Here is a 25,832-nt window from a genome sequence, read left to right as displayed (position 1 = left end):
ATGCCATCAGGATTAGGAGATAGGTCTTGTCTGTTGTGCTAGCATACTTTCAATGGTCATTCATGGACCCTTAGCCCCTATGGGCACAAAATGACCACTGTGACTAATTCCGAGCAGCATCTCAGGGTTAAGTAAAAGAGGAAAGAGTTTTGATAACAAAGCAGAGGAGAGAAATGAAAGGGAAAATAGAGCCAAGTACATCCAGATGGAGTAGGCTGTTACAAACATGGTTTGGCTGGTACCTGGGAGCTGCCAGCAAACCACTTGAATGAGCCAGAACATCTCGGTGTCCGACTCCCTATAGATCTCATCACCTGTGAACCCTGTGGGACAGGTGTTAGTGTTCCAGTGATGATGCTGGGTGCTGAGCTAATTTAACATCGTTGTTTGCTGAGGTCCCTAGTTGTGAATAGTCCCTGGTCTCTGACTTTAGCTTACTCTGGTTCTGAAGTTGACTTAGAACACCGTGGGTCCTCCAGAGGACCTTGAGACCTAGCCATGTATCTTCAATGCCAGAACCAGTAGTTCTAGACCCACAACACTCATCCGTATATTCCAAGTCCAATAGCTCTGACAATTCAGTTTCTTCCCCTTGAATATTGTTTTATAACTTCAGACCGAACACATATGGTTTCAAATCAAATGAAGATTTCTATACAACTGAAGTTGTATATGTTTATATGTATATGTATACTGAAGTTTATATGTATTTTTAGCATAAGTATGTGGATGAGTTTCAAGGAATGAGAATGAGAATATATTTGAGTATGAGAGGGGCACTCTGGTTCTAGATGGAGGTAGAGCACCCCAAACCTTCCTAAATCCTTGAAAGTCTGAACCTTGCCACACAAACGTCGTCAGCGGGGACACATTAGAGTTGGGGGGCCCTTTGCTGCCAGCCCTGAGATCGAATGGGGAAAGGCTTGTTGACTGTCAGTAAGAGATCTACTTTCTGGTGATATCTCTGCAGTTTGGGCCCTGGGAATGGCTGGAGGTACCTGGCTGTTGAAGGAAGAAGGGCTGTAGACCTTCCTGGGGATGGAGATCACTCTGGAGGACCTGACCCTGAGTTGCTCTACTCATGAGTGCTCCTGAGTCCTCATCCCTATGTCTGTGTTCTCTCAGGGTTTGAGACATCAGTTTGTTGAATCGAAAGCACTGTCCATAAGACAAAGTCAGAAATCATACTTAAGTGTGCCCCCAGAAGTTCTGAGGGCTTCTGCTTTATGGAAACAAATGGCTGGCATTTCTATAGTTTGTTTGTTTTTTTTTTAAATCCAGTTGCAATAAATGAATGTATTTACTTTTTTTTTCAAAATGCCCTTTCAGGAAAAAGTTGGAAAGCAGAATCATTATTCATTTGACTAGAAGTAACTAGTCCATTGAGGGAGGAGATGCCTAAGGCTAGGGCTGTGCAAGTGAGTTGGAATTGGCTTTAATGCCATCATGCGAATGTGGTCACGGTGACAGCAGGTCCCCAAATGTGATTTTTTATGCTATTCTGGATCGTTTTAGAAGGGATTATTTAATTCCCAATTTCCTTACACTTTAGAAGTAGCAATTCAGTTATAGAATAATGTCTGAATTCTTTCTGGCTTCGAACATCCCTAATACTTTCTTACGAGAAATAGAAGCAGGCTAGGGAAGGAAATGCTGCTAATAGTCTGTCTTTGTCAGTCTTGGACAGATCACTATTTGCAGTGGAACATGTCCGAGTACCCCGGAGTAAAGAGTGTTCGCTTCCCAGATGGGCAGATTTGGAAACCAGACATTCTCCTCTATAACAGGTAAGCACACCTGACAGATGGAAAATGATCTTCCCTTGCATGCATGTAGCGATAAAGCATATTTGAGTATTTTACAATGAAAGCTGTCGGTGTTATCTTTAACTTGGAGCCATTGCTTCCTGGTAGCCTTTCCAAATGGGCAGGTGTGTGGGAGGCTGCTCTGTCCCTCTGCTGGTATTTCTGTATTTGCATGTAAGTTCAGGTTGTCCCACCTGCTGCCAAGAGGTGGCCTTCCCAAGGGGCTGCACTACAGCTACATAAGACTATTTTGCATTTATACGAACATAAAACATTCTTAAGGCAGTACCTTTGCTGCCTCTGAATGGTGGCCATTATAGTCTACAGCAGAAGGTGCCATAGGGCATGTGTCCTGAGGACTACAGTTTAGGCCTAGGTTCTCATCTGACCTGTTCTCCATTGTGCACTGGGTATTTATTGCATCTTGACTGAGTTCCTATAGAACATCCTTCTCTCAGAAGAGAAGAGAGAGGAAAGGAAAGCTACTTAATGGGCAATGCAGGGGTGAGGGGGTGGGGTGGGATGTGCAGTTTTACCAGGACAGTAATAGAGAGACAGTTTGGAGAGAAAGAGAGAGAGAACTCAGGTGAAAACTGAAGGAGCCAGAGAATGAGAAGGAGCTAAGAGATTAGAGAAAATTGCTAGAGTTAGTTGGAGGCCAAGCAGAACAACTCAAGGGCTGAGAGAGAAGCCAGACTGTGTAAGTCAGCTGGGAGAAGAGTTTGAGCCAGAACAGCTGAGTTGAACCAGCTGGCCCAGAGCTCAGAAAGAACAAGAAAGGGTGAGCTTATTAAGCAGCAAGTCTCAGAGGCTGAAAACATTCTAGGCCTAGCTTAGATTGTATGGCAGTGAGAAACTTCCAGGACTAGGCCTAGGTTAGCAGAAGGTGGCAGTAAACCTCTGAGACAACCATTGTAACAGGCGGGGGGAAAAAAAAGTTACTGTTACAGCCACTATTCAGTGGCCATTGTGTGCTTATAGATGAGAGGAGGACCATGCCATCTACCATTAAAACTGTGTTTCATAGTTCCTGATGAGTTTTATCTGAAAGTATGAAGATGTTTGTAATGTAGTAGAATTTCAATAATGAGGCAATGAGAGATGGTTTTATGGCTGTGTGTAAGACTGCTAACTCTGAAACATGAAGTGTTTGATGATCCCAAACTTCGGGCTAATAGAGAGTTAGTAATTAGCCCATATAATTAATTGCAAGGATCATAGATAGAGCAGCTTCCACCAGACGTATGGCACCAGGCTCTAGGAATGTGTCCCCTGCAGAGCAGAAACCATAATCAAGGCTCCTGCCTGTCTGATACACTTCAGCAGCTTCCCTGTTATTTTCTCTTTATGTAGGTTGATCATATCATCAGAGTGTCCCTCATGGAGCTCGGGGGGGGGGGGGGCACCTCAATTATTGTTTTAGTTTTGCTAAGCAATTAATGTTCATGTTTGAATCTGACATGTCTAACACCGGCTCCTATTTTGAAAGCTTCAGCTACAGCTGGTGGTGCTGTTATGGGAACTTCTGGAAACTGGAGGGTTGGCCTAGATGGAAGAAATATGTCACTGGTTGGGGGTGGGGTGGTCCTTCGGGGTATAGTGTCTCTTGTCACTTCCTACTCACTGTCTTTGCTTACTGGTCCCCTGAAAACATGAAAAGCTGTGCTCTTCCAGAAGCTCCTGAAGCCATGATGTTTTGTACACAGTCTCTTGGGCCCAAACAGCCATGAACTGAACCTTCTGGGACAGTGAGCCAAAAGAAAGAGCTCCTTCCTCAAGTTGCTTCAGATCCTTTGTCAGATTCCAACACAAAGATAGCTAATTCAGTGGGACATGCAAGTTCTGTGATGCACATCAGCTGCTAGCTCTTTGGCTTTCACACACACACACACACAAACAGAACGTAAAGTGCACGGGCCACACAGACTTGTATTAAAGCCAGTTATAGACTTGGGTCATTTTTCTATTGCTGTAAGCAAACTACCTCTAACTGAGTGGCTTTAGCATCTCAGACTCTTACTCTATTCTTCTTTTGGATGTTTTGGCCTGACCAGACCTGCCTGCTTGGAAGTCTGCTCCATGTGGCATTGGTATACTGCAGTTACTGGGGATGAGAGACACACACTAACTAGCTTGGGCAGCTGGCAAGGGATGACAGCTGTGGCTCAGGGCTAAGTGTGGGATGAGGATCACACCACCTTGGTTTTATTCCTCTGTCCTCTTTCACGGGTCTAGGTGCCCCCAGGTTGGTGGCTGGGAGTGCTCTTAGAAGAAGTCCTGCCGTGCATCTAAGATTGAACCAAGAAGTTCCGTAATAGCCATTCGCTCCACTCAGAGCCTCTGCCTATTCTGATTACTTGCCCCCAGATATTAAAAAAAAAACAAAACAAATCAAGAAACAAAAACAAACAAACAAAAACCCCTGCAGAGTTTTATCCATTTTCCTTTTTTGGTGTGTGGGAGCTATTCTCTTGAGTTCACCATCTGCCTTCTCCTCCTGCGTGTTCAAGAGAAGTGGACTGATTTCACTTCCCTTGACTGTTCTCCATGAATTGTCCCTTTTAGCTTCACGTGTGTAGTGTGGCACGTGTGCTACCCTCAATACATGCATACATATGCGCGCTATAAAAAAGAAGAGCAAAAGATAAATAAAATAAACGAAAGATGTCACATTAGCAACCGAGAAATAAATGAAAGAGTTGAAAACTCAACACCAGAGATAGCAAACACAGGTGTGTATTCGGCAAAACGTTGGCCTTTTGGTATTCTATACTGGGGGATTTTGAGAGGTGTAAATTTGATACTTTTGTTTTCAGAATACTGCATTCTGCCCATAGACATACTGTGGTCCATTCACGCATGGATGAAGGTGTAGGGGCTGTTCCCAAAGAGAGAGGCTAAGATGCCATCATTCTTGGAACTAACGTTGGGGCACCTGGAGATATTTTGCAACCATAAGAAACTTCTTGTTCCAGTGTGGTGCCTGAGTCCATGTGTGTAACACTATGGTTTTGAATTCTAACACATGTCTCCATCCTTAAGGGGGCTGGGTCACTGCAAAAGAGCTGTCTCTGCACCACTTCTACAATGGGCTGATGCTTTTTTTTTTTTTTTGATGAATGGGGAACCAGTGATGTGTTGCCAGCCTGCTGGACTGCTGCAAGGAGAGGATGGGCATCAGTAAGAGCTCTCGGCCTGATGCTGATTCCAGTAGTTTCTCCATCACTTTATTGTGCTTCCCTTGGAGCTGTCAGCTCAAGGATTTTTCTGAGTAGTCTAGCTCAAAATCAGTAGCAATTACAGATGGCTTGTCACAGTTCCCCCTTTTTGGATGGAGTTAAATGCTTTTCTGGTGTCAGTAGTCACCTCACACAAAAGAATTCTGTATTGTGGTGTAGAGGTGGCCCTTGCCCCATGCACCACAAACAACTCTCAGCCTTCCTAGGAATCGTTTTCTAAAAATTTACCTATTAAGAGAAAATTTTAATAATGGGAAACTTTTTTCTAATTATTTTTTATTTTTTTATTAATTCATTCATATTACATCTCAGTAGTTATCCCATCCCTTGTATCCTCCCAATCCTCCCTCCCTCCCGCTTTCCCCCTACTCTCCTCCCCTATGACTGTGACTGAGGGGGACTTTCCTCCCCTGTATATGCTCATAGGGTATCAAGTCTCTTCTTGGTAGCCTGCTATCCTTCCTCTGAGTGCCACCAGGCCTCCCCATCCAGGGGACGTGGTCAAATATAGGGCACCAGAGTTTGTATGAAAATCAGTCCCCACTCTCCACTCAACTGTGGAGAATGTCCTGTCCATTGGCTGGAAGTAATGGGAAACTTTTAATGAATGAATTTAAAGATGTGTTTGATAGCTCTGAATTTGAGAGCAGCCCTGGTGCTTTGACATCTCTTTCAGAGACTTTACAGAGCTATGTTTTCACATCTGTAGGCAAGTATCCTTCTGCCCGTCCCCTGGGACCTCTTGGTTGATGGAAAGCTTATGGAGATGCCTGTGTGCTCCAACCAGTTATAGCTTCTTATAGTGCTGATGAGTGGCACATTATTGGAACAGATCCTTTCCCCCTGTCAAGAGTCTTAGGTCCTTCTAGAATGAACTCAAGATTGCAACGTCAGTGCATGTGGTTTATTTGGGAAGTGATGCCAAGGAGCACTGGGTAGGAGAACAAGTGTGAAGGGAAAGGGTGGTGAAAAGCCAACAGCCCTGCGGCAGCTGGGCCATGCCCACTAGAAAGTGCCGTGAGGCCATCTCACCTTGTTCTGGGAAAACTAGGGCTAAGATTCGTACAAAGCTGCTAGTGCCCTGGACCAAAAAGCCTCTGGAGAGGCAGCTGTCATGACCTTGGACATAGAAAATGTAATTGTCAATGTTGCTTTCCAAACTCTACCCTCAAGGTCCAGTCCCCCCTCGCGCTCCCCCAGGGTAGTTATGGACTCAAACTTGGCTTCCAGTGGGGAGCACAGCTGCCGAGTGAAACATTGTGAGTGGGAAGGAGGCTTCTCAGGATGTGCGAAGGCTAGGCGTTCTCAGGTAGGCAAAGCAGAAGGGAGGTAGCAGAGAACTGGAAGGCCAGGTCTGTATCTCAGTAGGAGGCGCCTGTTCTACCATGGGCTGGAGAGTATTCACAGAGGTTCCACATGGGCTCATAAGTGAAATGGGATCTCAAGGAAGGACCACGTAATGTTATGAGAGTTAACACCTCTTCAGTCATGGTATCTGGAACCACAACTGAGATTGGCCCCAACAGTTAACAAAACCCTGCCCTCAAGCCTGGGCCCTGGGAGGCGCAAGGGTATGTCTCAGCAACTACCAGGAGAGTTCTAGGATGTAGCAGAAATCTCCTGGAGAGGAGTCATAAACACCTGTGGTATTTGGAGTATCTGCATTGTCAAATATTTCCATCTAATGGAAGGTGATCTTTCTAAGATGTGTGGGTGGGGAGCAGTGGCATGTTTTTTACAGAAATGAGAGGAGCTAGCCTATCTATGTTTGCACTTCCAGGCTCATCTTCCAAAAGGCCCATCCCGGCTTCCCCCGGATGCTGGTACTGTTTGTTTTTCATTTGTTGACTCATTCAGCCAATATTGAATGAAGGCCCCACACTCCCATTACACATTGTATGATGTACTGAGGATGCAGCCTTGTCAAACAAGATCAAGGTCCTGTCTCATAGAGCAAAGTGGAGAGCATGTGACAGACTGTAGCTACTCCCAGAAAAAAAAAAAAACAGCAGGGAAGGGAACAGTGGGACTGAAGTCAGAGGCAGGGGGAGACTTTCACAGAGTAACATGTCCTGCAGTGTCAAGGAAAGCGGAAAGAGAGCAGCAGGGCAAAGGCCTGTCCGTCGTGCTTGTGAGAGATGAGGTGGACAATGGAGGCTGAGATACCCAGGGTCCACTGACAGCTCAGCTTGGCATGCTCCCTGCAACAGCTGGCTGTCTGCTCCTGCGGTGGACTGCCTGTTGCTGCCTGAATAGTGTCAACTCTGGAGATTCTGGAAAACCTGATAGCAAAGCAAGCGAGTGTAGTCCATGGGAAAGCATATGCATTGTGTCTGGTGGGTAGGTGGGTGAGTTCCTCTCTTCGCAGGTCATGTGAGCCTTGCGGGTTGGCTGCGCATGTGTCTCCTTTTTGGATGCATCTCAGAATTTTTTTTTCTATGCCTTTCCTTTCTATTTCCTTGTCAATGAATGACTTAAATGTCATCTTTGACAAATGTCCCATTTATATTTGTGCAGGTATCATCATTTTTTTAAAAAAAAGCATCTATTTTTATGACCCTGAGACAAGAACATGTCCCTGGATCTATTATAGGAATAGAAGAGACCTGTGTGGCTAAAAGAACTGGGTGCTAGCATAGTATCAGTGACAGGAGAGGGTTAAGGATGGGATGGAGAATGAGGACCCAGGGTCCGGGGCCTGACTATGTGAGTGGAATGGAAGAGGATGATCTTTTTATGAAATTTCTGTTCCATTTCTCTCTTGCTCTGAATAATTCACAAGTGATTTTTCATAGTTCCTTCCTATCTTGCTCCCAGCTCGTAGCCATCAGGTGACCTTGCCCAGAAGTTACTCTGTCTTCTTCTGCACTGTGCACATGCCATGCCCTGCTCATGGCCCTGAGCCTGTGTAACTTCTGTTGTTTTCTCTAGCCTCTTAGCAACTTGGAGAAAAGGAAGGTGGCGTGTTAGTGGCATTGCCCCGTGCCTCTCTGAGCCCAGCCAGACTGCCTGGAAGCTACTGTGAACACCAGAGTAGCTGTCACCAGCTGGCTTTTAGGTGCACTGCCTTCCCCAGTTTGTACCTTCTGAAAAAGTTCCTGTGGTGTCAGCTAAGCTCAATTCCTGTCTTGACCTCTTACCTAAACACATTGGAACCAAGTCCTGTCTACTAGGCATTTGCCTGGTGCCAGGGCTTTTTTCATTCCTAGACTATGTGGTTGGCATGTTCATCCACAGTTCTTAAGGGCAGAAAGTGGTATGTGGAGATGCTTGGCCCCTTGCCTCAGGTCAGACAGCTAACTACTTTTCATGCCTCCAGTCCTATCTGTAAAGTGCATGTTTTAATGCATGTAAGGTTTTAGAACTCCTGGGTTTTAACTTGTATAAGTTAAGTTGCATAATAGGGTGAGTATTGATTATAATAATATATCTGTTTATTGTTTTGCCATTGTAACATATTGCTGAGTTACTTTTCTATTGCTGCGATAAGTCACCATGAACAAGGCAACCTACAGAAGACAAATGTTTATCTGTCTCACAATTGCAGAGGGTCAGAGTTCACGCTTCATGTGCGGGAAGCATGGCAACAGGCCATCAGGCATGGTGTTGAGCAATCTCTGAGAATTCACATTTTGAGACATAACCACAAGGCAGAAAAAAAGAACAAACTGGGAATGGCTTTTTTTTTAATATGAAACTTCAAACATACCTTCTCTAACAAGGCCATCGTACCTCTTAATCCTTCTCAGACAGACCCACCAACCAGGGATTCAAATATATGAGCTGATGGGAGCCATTCTCATTCAAACCACCACGAATATATCCACACAACGTTTAAAAAAGGACAGGTTTATTTGGGCTCACGGAGTTCTTGGTTTCGGTCCATGGCCTCATTGCATTGGGCCTATGGCAGCACACATCATGGTGATACCATGGTGAGGAACACAGACGTGCTGGGCTCTCACAGTTCTCCATAAGAGCAGGACACAGAACCACTACCCTTGTACTAGGACCTACCTCTTTAAAATGTCCACCTCCTTCCAGTAATACCACAAAGACTTTACCTAATGGAATTGGGGAGCTGGGTATTGATATTCAAACTATAGCGGGGGGGGGGGGGGGGGGGCGTGGCTGCACATTTCAGGAAAGGTGTAAGAAAGTATGACAGTTTTTTTTTACCCCACAAGTTTAAGAATGTTGAGATGATAACAATGCTTACTCTGATTTTAAAATATAATGCATATAAGTATAATCATATTATATGGTTGCCCATAAATGTGCATGGCTTTGATGCATTAAGTCAAAATTGAAAGTAAAAGGGGAATGTGCACTCTTTCCTCCCTCTGAGCTGTCAGTACTAGCACACCTTCCTACAGTTCTGCCTGCCTCAGCCTTCCCCTCATTCTAGCAGAGGAATGATTCTCTCTTCCTGAGCTGCTGTGAAACGTCCACGCTGCCGCCACCGCCTGCCTCAGCATTCTTCTCTGTCTAGGGAAGGGGATCTTGTCTGCTCCTCAGCTGCCATGGGATTTCCACAACTGCCACTTCATGGTGACTCTTGCTCAGTATCGGATGCCCACCTTGTTTTTGACCCAATTCCTAGTGAACTACTGCAGGGGCATTCCTGTGATAGAACTTGGGGTGAAACTTTCCTGTTACCTTGTGAGAGTTTGAGCAGAATTTCCAGCAGAGAGGAAACCACTGCTGGTGTTTTCTCGAGATTCCTTTGCACCCTTGATGACCAAGAGGAGGCTGTCTTGGGTGTGGTGTCAGGCCAGTACATGGAATCCTCTCTATGCCGCTGTACCCCAGAGGACACAAATAGTCTTGCCCAACTGGGCAGCTTTTGCAGGTGAGCTTTGGACACAGAAGTGGGGTTGTGAAGTCTGTATGATAAACGTTAGAAAGGAATCCAATGGGAAATCTTATTAATATCATAAGCTGCCCGAGAAGCGAGGGCTGAGTAGCCTAGGAAAGGCCAAGATCAGCAGACATTTGCCTGTGGGAGTTTATACACATTTCCACTTCTCCTTGTGGCTGTCTCGTGTTCTGGGCGTTGTTGGCTACTAGTCCCAGGGACAAAGGAGTGGAAGGATGAACTGGGGATTTAGTGACCCGTGAACACTAACAGAAAAGGTGACTTACGGGATCGCCCTCTGGGGAGGCAGATCAGTTTTATTCTGAGCGAATGCGGGTTACCTAGAACTTTGGGGAGGGGCTAGGGATTTCTAGGGTGGGTAAAGATCACTGGCTGCAGGGCTAAGGTACTGAGATGCCTCATTTCCGTGCAGAGGCACTCCAGGAGTCGCCGGTGCTTGCTGAGTGGGTTCTTATCAAGAGAAAGGGAGTTGGGCCTGTAATTTCCCTATGACTGTTTTGTTTTCCCTTTCCTACACCTATGTCACGTAGGATACTGTCTATGTTTTCTTCTAGCAGTTTCCACATTTCCGGTTTCACACTGAGGTCTTTGATGTTTTTGTTGTTTTTGTGTAGGGTGACAGGTATGTGTCTAATTTCATTCTTCTACATGTAGATACCTAGTTTTTCCGGCACAGCTTGTTGAAGATGTGTTTTTGTCATCTCTGTCAAATACCAGATGCCTAAAGTTAGGTGTACTCATACTTAGGGCTTCTATTTTGTTTTATTGGTCTGCAAGTCTGTTTCTGCACCAGTACCGTACTGTTTGGATGTCAATAGCTCTGAAATATTACTTGAAATCTGGCATGGCTAACCTCTCATCATTTTTTTTCTGCTCAGGATTGCTTTGGTTTTCCCAGGTTCCTTGTGTTTCCTTATGAATTTTAGGATGGCTTCATGATAAAAGTCACAGAGCATGTAAGACTGCAAAGAACGTGTCTCAATCTAATAAAGGCTTCATATGAATATATGTATTTTAGTGTATTTTTAATCCCTGTGATGAATGTCATTGGGAATTTCATTGACTCTATAAAAATATTTTTCAGAATGGTCATTTTTACAAAGTTAAGTCTACTCGTATATAAGCAAGGGATATCTTTCCACCTTCTACTTTCTCCTTCATTCTCCTTTTTCAAAGGTTTGGCTTTTATTGTAAAGATTTATTTTTATTTTATTTTCCCTCTTTTAGACTTTTCTCGTGCACACACACGTCTGTGTGTGTGTGTGTGTGTGTGTGTGTGTGTGTGTATGTGCGTGTCTATTGTGAATGGGAGGGTTTTTACAGTCTCCTTCTTAGCATGCTTATTATTCATATTTAGAAAGGATACTGGTTTTTTGCCCTACTAATTTGCTTTAAGTGTTGATCTTCTCTAAGTGCTGTTTTTATTGAAAATATTTTTTTTCTTGCATATGTGCTGATTACAATTTTAAAAGTTATTTTAATATTACTTTTTGGCATTTTAAATAGAATATCACATTTTACACCAACAAGGATAGTTTAACTTCCTCTTTTCCTATAGGTATCCCTTCAGTATTCTTGTCTTTTTGTCTTACAAATCTAGCTAGGGTTTCAGTCATGATATTGTATAGGAGTGAGTATAGTGGACAACCCTGTCTTATTTCTTATTTCGCTGGGATTGCTTCATTTTTCCTGTTAGGATGATTTTGGCTGTGGGTTTTTCAAAAGTAGCTTTTATTACATTGAGATGTTTCCCCCCAGTTCTAATGGGTTTACACATTTTTCTTCAGTTTCTTCTTCAGTTTCACCTTCTTCTTCTTCTTCTTCCTCTTCCTCCTTCTCCTTCTTCTTCTCCTCCTCCTTCTCTTCTTCCTCCTCTCCTCCTCCTCCTTCTTTTCTTTCTTCTCTTCTTAATTCCTTTTTTGGGTAGTAATTCAAGAACTACTGATTGTAGACTTTGTTAGGAATTCTGGCAGGATTCTGCTGTAAATCCATCTGGGCCTGGATTTGTTTGTTTGTTTTAATTTTAGGGTTTTTCTTTTTGTCAGAAAATGTTATTACTGTTTCAGTCTCCTTATCTGTTACATTTCTGTTTATGTTGGTGATCTCCTCTTCATTAACTTTGGTAGTTCAGATGAATTTATAAATGTATCCATTTATTAGTTTTTTAAAACTTAATGCAATATAGGTTTTTAATCTATTACCTGATAGTGTTCTGAATATATATGGTGTCTGTTGTGTGTTTCCCTGATTCTCTTAATTTGAGTCATCATTGTTGTTGTTAACTGTGCTAAAGGTCTATTGATCTTGCTTATCTTTTCAAAGACCAACCTTTTGGTTTTTTTTTTTTATTATTACTGTTTTCTTTGTTTCTGCTTCACTGATTTTTGTTCCTGTCTTTCATTTCTTCCGTTCTAGCTGGTTTGGGTTTTGTGGTGGTTTGAATAGAAATGGCTCTCATAGGCTCATGTGTTTGAATGCTTGGCCCATAGGGAGTGGCACAATTAGGAGATGTGGAGTTGTTGGAATAGGTGTGGCCTTGGTGGAGGAAGTGTGTCACTGTGGGGGTAAGCTGTGAGGGCTCCTATGCTCAAGCTATGCCTAGTGTAGCAGTCTCTTGTTGTTGCCTGCAGATCAAGGTGTAGAACTCTTAGCTCTGTCTCTAGCACCATGTCTTCGTGGATGCTGCCACGCTCCCCACCATGATGATAATGGATTAAACCTCTGAAACTGTAAGCCAGCCCCAATTAAATGTTTTCCTTTATAAGAATTGCTGTGGTCATGGTGTCTCTTCACAGCAATAAAACCCTAACCAAGACAGGTTTGTTTTGGTTTTGTTTCTCCAAATTTTTGTGTCATATAATTAAGTCATTATTTTATTCTATCTACATTTTTTAAATGTAAATGCTTAAATCTATAACTTTTCCTATTGGGACTGCTTTTAATGTATCCCATAGGGGGTCCTCTGTGTGTGTGTGTGTGTGTGTGTGTGTGTGTGTGTGTGTGTGTATGTGTGTGTGTGTGTGTATGTATGTTTCATTTAGTTCCAGCATTTAAAAAAATTCTCAATTTCTCTTTTGACTCATGATTCAGTAATGTATTGTTCTTCATTAGTTCATGTTGTTCCTAGAGAATCTTCTGCGGTTGGTTCTATGCTTTCTTGCATTGTTCTAAGATAGGGTGCACATAGTTACATTTTCATTATTATTGTTGTTGAGATTTGTGTCCCGGATGTGATGTGTTCTGGAGACACTTCTATAAGCTGCTAAGTAGAATGTGTTATCAATATGGAAGTAACAGTGGAAGTTTACAGATGGGCTTCTCTGGTTTGGGTCTGATAGAAAGGTCCTAGCTGGATGTACAAGTGAGAAATGTACAGATTGATATCTGTGCTGAGTGCTGGAGAAGCAGAAGCAGTGTTGTCCTCTTCAGACCATTAGATATTAAAGAAAGAACAACAACAATGCAAGAAGAGAAAAATGAACAGTGTAGATATAGCAATTTACTTGGGCCTCAGAAGTAAGCAAAGGAGATTTTGTTGTTGTTGTTGTTGTTGTTGTTGTTTTGAATAGTGCTGGTGATGGAGCCCAGGGCCTTCCTCAGTTTGGGCAAGCGCTCTACCACTGAGCTTTGCCCCGACCCTGAAGATGATTTTGAGCTAAAGCTATCTGACATTCCATAGGTACAGAAAGAAGCCTTTGCAGGGCCTCCTCTGGGGCTGAAAGCACACGCCTTTGGGAACAGGCTTCCTAGATCTCTTTTCAGTGATGTTTTAGTGTCTACAAAGAAGACAGAGAAGGTCACTTGGAGCTGCACAAACAAACATCACCAGCTCTGTCACCTCTTCTCCTCTGTAAACTCACTTGTCTTCCATGGAGGCATTTTCTTTCCATTGCAGCTTGCTGAATCACCCCTCACCTTGGGTTATTTGGAAAGTCATATTTTGCTGTGTGCTCATGCATCCATGAATAAAAATATGCTTGCTCTTGCTAATATGTGTTTGTAACGTTAGTCCTCAGGCTTCCAATTCTGAACTTTAAGGGGCAATGGAAAAGTTTTCTTTCTCCCAACATTAGAACTAGTGTGGCAAAAGGACAAATAACAGGGAAGCAGCGGTCAGTTAAAAGTCACTAACCACAAAACATAAATAGATTTAAATAACTTTTCCTTAGGCAAAAAACGGGCTATAAAACCAACCAAAATCAAACTACCAGATATAAACCTAAGGTAGATTTTAATAAAGGGGATCCTATGCTTGAAAACAGAGACATTTGAAAGTCATGTCTGCAAAATATAAAAGAGAACTGGATTTAATATTTTTATTTGACAAAGATAGGTTTAAGACAAAGTGCATGGGATGATGTGGTAGACATTTCATATTTCTTTTTCTTTTTTCTGTCAGTTTGTTCACCTTACATCCCGATAGTAGCCCCTTCCTTTGTCTCCTCCTGTTCCCACCCTCCCTCCCTCTTCCTCCATCCCTGTTCCCTAATCTTCAGAAAGGGGGAGTCCTCTTTCTATACCAACTGATCCCAGGCTATGAGGTCTCTTCAGGAATGCCTGCATCCTCCTCCCCTGTGGCCTGGCAAGGCCGCCTCACAGGGGGAAGTGATTGAAGAGCAGGCAACAGAGTCCATGGCAGAGACAGCCCCCGGTCCCCTTACTAGGTGACCTACATGGAGACTGAGCTGCCTATCGGCTACATGATTTCTTAAAAGGAATTCTCTTGAGAAAACATAGTAACACAGTCATATGGCTTCCAAGGCCAAGCAGTCGATACTAATTCATCACCAAGGTGAAACTAGTTAAAACCAGTCTCAGGAAAGGCGAGTTGTTAGATAAGACAGATTAAAATATATAGAGAGGAATCTGTACCCAAAGGATAAGAGTTATTTTAAGCACACTTGAAACACTTAAAAGGATGGATTTAACCTTCAAATTACACTTAAGGACAGCACTCAACATTGGCTAAGTACTGTCCAGAAGAACATAGCAAACACAGCCAACACTTAATGTCAGGTGGGTCCACATCTTAGACAGGGGTGAAATGTTCTAACTGTATATCTGTGTTCCCAACTCAGTCATGGGTTGAAATTCCAAGCTCCAAGATAGGGTGATATCAGGGGCTCAGAGTTAGGAACACAATGAGGTCATGGGATAGAGCCCCCATAATAAATGGAAGTAGGGCCTTTATGAGAAGAGCTGCAAGGTTGTATTTCCTCTTCTTTCTATCAGATGTAGTAAGAAGAAGATGTGTCCCTGCAAACCAGAGAGTGGGTTCTTCTGATACAGGCTCTGCTAGTTCCTTCATCTTTTATTCTCAGCTTTCAGAACTGCAGGAGACAAACCTTTGTTTTTTAAGTCTCAGCTCCTTACCCTGTGTGTCATGAGCCCCATCAGGTTGGATAACTGAATACAGACATTATGAAAAATTGGCAACAGATAAAAGGTTTCTAAACAACTAAAAATTAATCGAGACATCACACTCGCACAGTGAATTTGTGATGTTTCTCTGTGTTAGCCTGTGTTGCATGTCACAGCTTCTCTGCAGCTGGTTCAGAACACAGCACACACAGACACTATATATGCTGTCACATCAGCTGGTGCTGATGAAGGCATGCCAGAAACACCTCAGTCAGATTCTAGGCCATTGTGTGTTGTCACCTGTGGAGTTTTAAAACTACATAACTTTTCTGCTCTTATGGAAACGGCAGCTTAGCTATCCAAATCAGACTTTCATGTTTTCCTACTATCACCCTAGCATTTATCAAATTACTATAACTCTGAGTTGTGTTAAAATGTTGATTTTTAAAATTGCCGTTAGAGTTCCTGACTTGTGGTTCATTAAAAAAAACAGCTGTTAAATCAATTTTGGCTAGGGAATTTCCAAGAATTTCCGATGTGACCCTAGATATAACATCTGCCAGTGTTGTACCATTTTTTGTGAGGTGACATTCTCAACATTTATGATTATGAAATCAAAATATCAATCAGCTGAAAAATACTGAAAATTCTCTGTGACCTGTAGTAGTAGTAGTACTGAATGTTCTGCCAAGATTTAATAATTAAATGTTTTAATTAAATAATTAAAAATGAGCAAGCATATCTCTTCCGTTAGTATGCCAATATACTTTTATCTCCAATGAGTAGTAAACTGTAATTATTTGACAATACATTTTTACAATCCCATCACCTGGGCTGGGGAGTCAGGGGTTTCAGGAGTTCAAGGCCATTCTCAGCAAGATAGTGAGTTCAAGGCTGACTTGGGCTACATGAGACCCTATCAGAAAACATAAAATTCTCTTTGATTTTTAAGCCATTAAATGTTTGGCTCATGAACATAATTTATATGCCTATCTAGCCAGGGTTGTGTAAAACTGTTGTGTGGAAAAGAGTCGCAAATGGGAAATGGTTAAGAAGCTGTGCTTTGAGCCAACCAGAATATGGCTTTCTGCATAGCAAGTCCAAACTGACTTTAGTAATATAATGATCAATTTCACATGTGTACCCGCTGGGTTGAGAAGTGGCGAGGTGGGCGAGGTTCAGAGACAGTGGGAAGGCGGACCGGGAAATGGAGGGGAAGGTTTGCTCCGCATGTGAGTGGCACCGGATGGGCTGTGGTTGGATGGGATGGAGAGCTGCAGAACAGAAGCTGCCATAGTTGCGTGGGATGAGTGATGCAGCTGCCATTCTCTGGAGCATCAGGCTGCAGACTCATTAGCCTTCAAATCTAGGCTTGCTGGAGACACCCGAGGGGGCTTGCAGGCCTTAGCCTCAGACTGAGGCCACATCATTAGTACCTGTTACTCTCAGATCTCAGCTTTGATGGAACATCTGTTGGTTTTCCCCTACCCCACAGGACTGTCCACCCTCTGAACATGGAAATCAGCCTTTCAAGTCTCTGTATTCATGTTAATTCTTTCGGTTGTGTCTGCTGGAGGTCTCTGAATAGCGTAGCTCTCTGTGCTTATCTCTGTGATGGGGGCCCAAGCCAGAGCACCGGAATGAGAAAGTTAAAAATAAGAGATTTCAATATTATGAGAAGGAAGCGATGATGTTATTACTTCTAGATGATTACTCAGCTGATGAGCTTGGGCTGATAGGAGGTGCAAAGCATGGATGAGTTAACAGCTGAGTCGGCTGTCCAAGAATGCTCGGTGAGTTGAGATGGAGCATGCCTCAATTTCATTAGAGCTGGTGACCATAAAATATGGAGGGGAAGAATCTGGTGTAAACTCTGCAGATCATTTTAGGAGGCTGCAAGCTGGAGACTCAACAGTGAAAACAGCTCAGGAACAGATGTGTGTTCCTCCCCACACCCCATTCCTGGCGCCAGTGTGTGCTGGGGAACAACCTGCGCTGAAGGAGGACTGCCAAATGAGGGTCTGAGGGTCAAGGTTCTAAAAGTGCTACATTACTGTGGTACCACTCGCCAAGGTCCATCTGCAGTCCGTGTCCACCAAGTGATGGGTAAGAGATCTCAGAGTGGCCTTGACAACCACAGTGTGCTCCAGAATTCTTGTTTGGTCCTTTGAACCTCATCCCTCTGTTCTGAGAGGCTGCAGCTCACTGTGACTTCTGCTTCCTGTTCTGATATTTCTGGGAAGCTTCTGGAGATTGCTCTGTGTCATACAGGCTCTGATATGGCAGGTGTGGGATGTGAAACTAAGACCACCTGCAGTGGTCTCCTTGGATCCAATTGTGAGAGACTCTGCCCTGCTGAGCACGGAGATCAGCTTGCATTCCTTTAACTAGGTGGAAGCTAGGAAGAACCAGGGTGGCTGGAAGCTGTGAATTCCAGCCCATGCACTAACCTCAATTGCAATCTCCTCTCCCTCCTGCTGTCCCTAGAAAACCAAGGGCATGATGAATAGTGCTCTCACCACAGGGCTGGTGGGGAAGTAGGAGCTGGACCTCAAATTTAACCATCTTAATGCTTCTGTTTTGCACTGGCTGTGCTGCTCATTTCTCCCATGGATGCATCGATACTCGACTTTAATGAGCCATTGCAGGATTCCACACACTTTTGTAGTCGATAGGAGAGGTGTGTTGTGCCTCTAACACTTATTGTGGTGCTCTCTGTAGGCAGAACACAGTGTAGACTCCACTTGCAGCTGACACTTCTTACGTTGTTATGAACCAGTCCTATGCTTTCTGTCCACTGTCTGTTGGCCTACTGGACACCTGTGCTTTCTGATTTGCCCATTGGATGTTGTCATTATTTTTGTGGTGGCTTTGTTGGCCTCATTTGTCAGTGAATTTCAGAATTAGGGTAAAACAAAAAATAAAACAAAACAAAAAGAATCAGATTTTAGAAGATAAGAGCTATAGTCATGGATAATACAAGTAGTTTAATTTCTGAGCCTATGTATGTAAAAATTTTTTCATTTTGTATATCATCCTTCAGTCCATCCACCTATGTGGTGGTGATAAAAGCATTTCTCAGTCCTCAGAAATGCTTTTCATATTTTCAGATTCTCCTCTTAATGGTTACATTAAACATAAACATTAATATTCCATTGTGTTGTATACTAGATTATAAGAAATTGAGGAAAAAAAAGAGCAAGGAGGCACATCTGCTAATTTTCCTTAATAATAACATTATTTTAAAGATTTATATTTTTTCTTTTAATTATGCACATGCATGTCTGTCTGTGTGAGTTTATGAATATGGCCATGGAGTCCAGAAGCGGATGTTGGGTCCCCTGGAACTGGAGTTTCAGGTGGCTGTGAGTTATCCACAAGTGATGCTAGCAACTGAATTTGGGTCTTCTTCAAGAACAATATGCACTCTTTATCTCTGGGCCATCTTTCCAGCCCCTCCGTAATAACATTTACTTAACTCAAATATTATATCAAACCCAAGAAATTGACACAGTTAAAACCCACAGAGCTAATCAGATTTCCTGTGTTTGTATAGATACATTGCTTTCATTTTTGTTGTTTTGAGACAGAGTCTTGCTATATAACCCCAGCTAGTCTGGAACTTACTACACATCCACACATCCGTCCTCAAACTTGCATCAGTCCTCCTGCCTCTGTGCTGGATTGTATGCGTTTGCCACCTTGCCTTGATTACATGCATTTGTCTGTGTACAATTCTAGGCATTGCCATCCAATACGTGGAGTCACGTAACTGTCGTTGCAATTAAGAATTCTCTGATCCCTGCAAAGATACGTCATCCTTCCCTTATAATTACATCCCCCAGAGCCTGCCTTAGCCCTGTAAATCACTAATCAGCTCTTCCCTGTGACTGATATTTCAGGGATATTGTATACATGGACCCAGGCAGTTCTCCATCTTCTGAGATTGGCTGAATAAAGGTTCACAGTGAATGAATGCATCACAGTTTGCTTAAACATTTAGCTGGGAGATATAAAGTTTCTAACTATTACTGATGTGGCTACTATGAACATTCTTACACAAACTGTGTGTGTGTGTGTGTGTGTGTGTGTGTGTGTGTGTGTGTTTTTCTTTTTTAAAAATAAAGTCTATTATATCAAACTTTATTGGACTACGTTTTTAGTTTCATGCATTAAGACTCTTTGCCGAGCTTTAAATCCCAAAGATTCAGCCCTAACTTTATTCCTCCCTCCAAACCTCTTTATAGTTAGAAGTTTTGCATTTAAGCCCATTGACCATAATGCTAGCTATTGTCAGTTATTACAGAATAAGTGTAGTTTACAGCAGTGTTTATCTTTTTATCTATGGGTTTCCATCAGCTCCATTAAAAAAGAAAAAAGGAAAAAGGAAAAAAAAACTAAATATCTTCTCTAAAGTGCTTCACACTCTTGCAGAAATCAGCTGACCATGTTTGCTGGCTCCATTCCTGGATTTTCAGTCCAGCTTTCTCTGTCAGTGCCTCTGTAGTTTCTGTCATTGACGTTACATTGTTGTTTTTGCTTTAGTTCTTAGAAACATGTGATGGCTTTTCTTGAGTGTCTACTTGATCACACCTGGAATTAACCAAAAAACGCAAATGACTGGGCACACCTGTGAGGGATAATTTCTTAGTTAAATCATTTAAAGTGGAATGACCCACTTCTAGTGTTGATCTTTAAGGTTGGAAGATCCACCTTTAGTCTGGACCAAACCATCTGCTGGTAGCCAGTGTAAAGGATGGACATGGAAAAAAGGAATCTCTGTCTCTCTGTCTCTGTCTCTGTCTCTGTCTCTGTCTCTTTGTCTATGTCTGTGTCTCTGTCTCTGCCTCTCTCTCTCTCTCTGTCTTTCTCTCTGTCTCTGTCTCTGTCTCTGTCTCTGTCTCTCTCTCTCTCTCTCTCTCTCTCTCTCTCTCTCTCTCTCTCTCTCTCTCTCTCTGTCTCTCTCTCTCTCTTGCCCTCACTGTCTCTCACAAGTCTTTTCCACCACTGTCATTAGAGCCTACTTCTTTGGGATTCCAGCATGTACTGAAGACTGGCTAAGGTACCCAGCCTCATGGACTAAACAACTACTGGATTCTTGGACTTTCCATTCATAGGCAGCTGTTGCTGGGGTAGCTGGACCAAAGCCTATAAGCCATTTTAATAAAGTGTATGTGTACACACACAAACACACACACACACACACACACACACACACACACACACACAGAGAGAGAGAGAGAGAGAGAGAGAGAGAGAGAGAGAGAGAGAGAGAGAAAGAGAGAAAGACAGAGAGAGAGAGAATCAGAGTCATTCTGTAAATTATTTCTTGAGAATCCAGACTAATATGTACCAGTAGAATGTCTATCATAATTTCATTTTACTTTTGATTTTTTTTCAGATATTTTAGTTCTCTGACCATCCTATATAAATTCCCCCAAAGTCTCTAAAAACAAATCCAAGCTGAGATTTTGGTAGAAAATCTGTAAAAATTTACATATCATTTTTGAGGGGCAGAGTTGTCTTCTCATGCGTGATCAAGGCCTGTTTTCTTTCACCAGTGTCTTGTGTCCAGGCTTTCTCCATTGTGTCAGCTTTCTTTACTAAAGCTTCATTGGGGCACAGCCACACTGGCTCTATTTTCTCTCTCTACAGTGATTGCTTGCGCATATGCACACATTTTTGCATGCCGGCAGGCAGTGTATCTTCTGATCTTAATGCTTTCACCGATTCTCAGAGTGGTTTACTTTTATTTTTTGGATGGAAATTCCCAGGGGTTTTCATGTCACCAAGTAATAGGGTCAGTTCTGTTTCTTCCTGATATCCATGCTCTTATTTTCTTTACTTACCTGTCTAATACATTCAGTATTATGCCCAAAAAGTGCCAACACCCTTTTGTTCCAGATCTTAGGAGAATATGTTCAGTCTTTTGCCATTAAGTATAATGCTAGCTGTAGCATTTTGCTCTGTATTAAGCTGAGAAAGCTCCTTCTAGTTTAGCTTCCTGAACATGTATATTAAAGATGGACGTTAAAAGCTGTCACTTGTATTCACTGCATGAATTGATATGACCATGTGCTTTCTCTTTGTTAGCTTGTCAATATGGCAGCTTTTATTGATAAAAATTACAAACTTGAGATGTTTCTTTTTATTTACACATGGAACAAACCATACCTGTTGTGTGTGTGTGTTTTTTCATGGTTACCACTGAATTATTGTTTGTGCTGGTCTGTTAGAATTTTTATCCGATTGCATGAGGGAAGGTGGATGCATTAGTTTGGGGATTTTGTCTTATTTTCTTTTTTCTGTCAGTTATTGAGTGCTTTAGATGGCAGAATAGTAAATACACTGACATGGTGACTGTTAGCTCCTCTTCTGTTTTCTGGGAGACAGTAGAATTTCTATCAACTCTACTTTAAGTAATTGAAAAAATTCTGGGCAACCACCAGAATCTAAATATTTGGTTTGGGAAAAATTTTTAAAGGATCAGCTGAGATTTTGTTGGATTGTTTTATGGCTCATCAGCTTACCATTATCCATTGGCTGAGTTTGGGAGATCTATGGATTTGAAGGAATAAATGCATTTCATGTAAATTGTTAATGTGTCAGGTTTGCATTCCTCCCATGCTATCCCTTTGATAGCTTCTCTTTGGGTCAGTAAGTCCACCCAGAATCATTTCTTAGTTTGTTGAATTGTTAGGAATTGTTAGGAATCCAGGAAGCTGGTTTTCACTATTGTTCCTATTTGTCTCTTTTATATGGATTTGTGCTCATCACTTCTTCCTTTCCACCTGTTACCTGGCTTCTCTCTTTTCTCTTAGAATGCTGATGTGTGAGGGGAGGTAGCTTTCACACCGCCTCATTCCCAATGGAAACATTGACTACTGTAATATTCTTCTTACCACTTTGCCAGAAGATCACATGCAGCGATTATCTTTTGCTCTGTGTGTGTTCACAGGTGCATGTTCATGTGTGTGGGAGCTGAGGACAAACTGGGGTGTCATTCTTTAGATGCTCCTGGCCAACACACCTCAGGGATATCTTGCTGGCCACTGTCTCCCCAGCACTGGGATTTTAAGCTTGTGGACGCCATGCCCAGCCCTTTTCTTTTTCTTATCTTTTTAAAACACAAGTCCTATCGATCAAACTTGAGTCCGAATGCCTGAATAGCAAGCACTTCACCAACCGAGCTCTCTCTGTACGTCTACTGTGACATCTCAGTTTCGTTCAGTTCTTTGTGTTCTTTGTTTCCTTGTTGCTTTCTCTTTGGGTCAAGGATTAGAAATCGGCCTTTCATTTATACAGGTGTGATGCTTTTTCTGTTGTCGTCCTATAATTCAACATTTGGTTTGAGTCCCCTATGGACAGATAACACACTTGGATGCTTCACTTCTTTTAAATTTACTGAGGTCTGTACTATGGCTTAGGATATGCACACCTGCTCAGTGTACAAAGGTGCTGGCAAAAAAACCCAAAAAACAAAAAAACAAAACAACAACAACAACAAAAACCCCAAAAACAAACAAACAACAACAAAAAAACCCAGGCAATATTTTTCCTGTTGGTGGTAGCGACTTTTGTAAATTCAAATTAAATCCAGTTGTCAGATAGTTGGTAAGGTCCCTGTGCACTCTCCACTGCCTGTCTGGCTTGTCTGGACAGCTCTTACTAAGATAAGTGTTGAAGCCTGCAAATATATTGTTGATTTTACAGCTTCTTTGTTTGGAAACACATTTTTGATTGCTGCATCTTCTTGGTGGATTGAGCTTTTATCACTATGTAAATTTGCATCTGTCTTTCACACCTTGCTCTGCCCTAAGGTCTACTTTATCTGATGGTCATATAGTCATTTTTACTTATATATATATTTCATTCCCCTGTTCCATCTTCTCTACCTTCCTTCTGATGGGTTAGCCTAACACATTTTAGGGAGGAAATGGGAATTTGCTTATACAATGTATTGAAAGTGTCTCTTTGTTTATCTGCTCTGGGGTGTTTTGGGATGTTTCATGTTACTTATCGATCAAGTTTTGTGGTATAGTGGTATTAATATTTCCATTTGGTTCAAATATAAAAACATTATCGTCTTTCTTATTTTCTCTTTTCAAGAACTTCCTTGGGGCATCTTTCCCCTGAAGTGATTTTCCTAATTATCAGCTCACTTAGTTTTATTTCATCCAAAAAAGTCTCCACATTTTTTCCTAACCCTGAGAAGTGTCTCCAGGGGCAGAGTCCTGTGCTGACAGCCGCTCACTCCACGCCTGAGGCACAGTCCCGCACCTGCTTCTGGCCTCTGAGAAAGTCTCATGTCTCCGCCCCTTGTTTTCCCTCCCCTTCTGTGTGCCCACTGCTGCTGCCCTAGGATTCTTCTTTCAATCAGATTTCAGGTGCTTGACCATGATGAGTGTTGGCCTCATATGTCTGGGTTGATCTTATGCTTTACTCAGCCTCTTTAACTCTATAGAGTCATACATTTTGCTAAATTTGAGAGCTTTTAGCCGTTGCTTCTTCAACTGATTTTTCCACTCTGTTTTTTCACATCCTGTTTCTGAGACTTTCTCAACATAAATACGACTAGATCTTTCACTATCATCTTAAGTTCATCCAAATCTTTATTCTCATTTTTAAAGATATTTTTCTCTTTGGCCTTATTGCTCAGACTGGATAATTTCCATTCCACTTTCAAAACAACCATTCTTTCTGTGGCTTTCTCTGCTCTGCTATTGAGCCCTGCCTGTGTATGTCTAACCCCAGTTATTCTGTATTTTCCGTTGCAATTTTCCATGTCGCTTCTCTTTTATCTGCTATTTATTGCTGAGAACTTTGTTGTCTTTTGTTTCCGGGACATTCCTCATTTCTCTGGGACACATGGTTTCCAGAGTGATTTTAAAAGCTGTGTCAGAGAATTCCAGAATTCTAGGATGTACCACCTCAGTCTCAACATCTACCACATTTTTTTCTTCTTAAAGTTAAGACTGTCTTAGGTATTTCTTTCTCTCCCTCTCCCTCTCCCCCTCCCTCCCTCCCTCCCTCTCTCTCTCTCTCTCTCTCTCTCTCTCTCTCTCTCTCTCTCTCTCTCTCTGTATATCTACTGAGTTTATTTTTAATGCAATAAGACAGAGTTTATTCTGAGCCAAGCATGAGCTACCATGGCTCAGAAGAATCTTGGATAGATTTTTCCCCCTGAATGACATGTTCCACTCTAGAAGTAGTTACGTGAGCTTTTTATAGTCAGAAAATGAAAGTCGTAAATGAAGGCATTTAACATTGGTGGCGACATCAGATAGAGTTACAGTAAAGTAGGGAAATCTCTCTGCTTTAGGTTCCAGATCCTGTGTGATGACAGCCTTAACATTTGAGACTGTAGACAACTTGCAGAATTCAATTTGTTTCAAAGATTTTATCTAATAGACAAAAGGGATGTTATATCCTGGACACTTTGGGCATTACTTTGTGAGACAGTAAGTGGAAGAAAGAGGTATCAGCTTTTCTTGCGAGGTAGAGGTCATGCCTTGGCTTCTTATGCAGCTTCCACTAATACCTTAAAGACAAGAGCTCCAGATTGTGGGTATTATGAATAAAGCTGCTATGAACATAGTTGAGCAAATGTCCTTGTTATATGGTGGAGCATCTTTTGGGTATATGCACAGGAGTGGTATAGCTGGCTCTTGAGGTAGAACTATTCCCAATTTTCTGAGAAAGTGCCAGGTTGATTTCCAAAGTGGTTGTACAAGTTTGCACTCCCACTAGCAATGGAAGAGTGTTCCCCTTTTTCCATATCCTTGTCAACGTGTTCTGTCACTTGAGTTTTATTTATCTTAGCCATTCTGATAAGTATAGGATGGAATCTCAGAGCCATTTTGATTTGCATTTCCCTGATGACTAGGGACTTGAGCATTCCTTTAAGTGTTTCTCAGCCATTCAATATTCCTCTGTTGAGATTTCTCTTGTTTAGTTCTGTACCCCATTCTTAAATTGGATTATTGGGTTTGGTGTTGTTTAATTTCTTGAGTTCTTTATACATTTTGGATATTAGTCCTCTGTCAGATGTAGGGTTGGTGAAGATCATTTCCCTGTCTGTAGGCTGTCATTTATTTTTGTTCTGTTGACATTGTCCTTTGCCTTACAGAAGCGTTTCAGTTTCATGAGACCCCAATAATTAATTGTTGATCTTAGAGCCTGAGCTATTGGTGTTCTGTTCAGAAAGTTGTCTCCTGTGCCAATGACTTCAAGGCTCTTCCCCACATTTTCTTCTAGCAGATTTAGTGTGTCTGGTTTTATGTTGAGATCTTTAATCCACTTGGACTTCCCAAGAATGGATTTAAAAAATCTGTGGTACATTTACACAATGGAATAGTACACAGCTATTAAAAGCAAGGAAATACGAAATTTGCAGGCAAATTGATGGAACTAGAAAAGGTCATCCTGAGTGAGGTAACCCAGACCAAAAAGAAAGGCATGGTATATACTCACTCATAAGCAGATATTAGCCAAATAATGCAGGATTACCACACTATAATACACAGACCTAAAGAAACTGAATAATAA

General features: G+C 42.2%; 1 protein-coding gene across 2 annotated transcripts in view; it reads left to right on the top strand.

The window, feature by feature from the left end:
* The window catches only part of LOC311588048 (neuronal acetylcholine receptor subunit alpha-7), a 116,992-nt gene that overhangs the window by 62,405 nt on the left and 28,755 nt on the right, over window positions 1-25,832 (top strand). Inside the window, exon 4 of one of the 2 annotated variants that reach the window (XM_084765486.1) lies at window positions 1,678-1,787. The exons of the other annotated variant lie outside the window; for it this stretch is intronic. Within the exon in view, the coding sequence (XP_084621612.1) occupies window positions 1,678-1,787 (110 nt within the window). The remainder of the gene's footprint in view (window positions 1-1,677; window positions 1,788-25,832) is intronic. 2 annotated transcript variants of the gene reach the window in all.

This window comes from Acomys minous (genome assembly GCF_964271855.1).
Source record: "Acomys minous genome assembly, chromosome: 2".
Taxonomy (NCBI): Eukaryota; Metazoa; Chordata; class Mammalia; order Rodentia; family Muridae; genus Acomys; species Acomys minous.
Note: the sequence above shows the minus strand (reverse complement) of the source record. Positions and strands in the feature narration are given on the sequence as shown.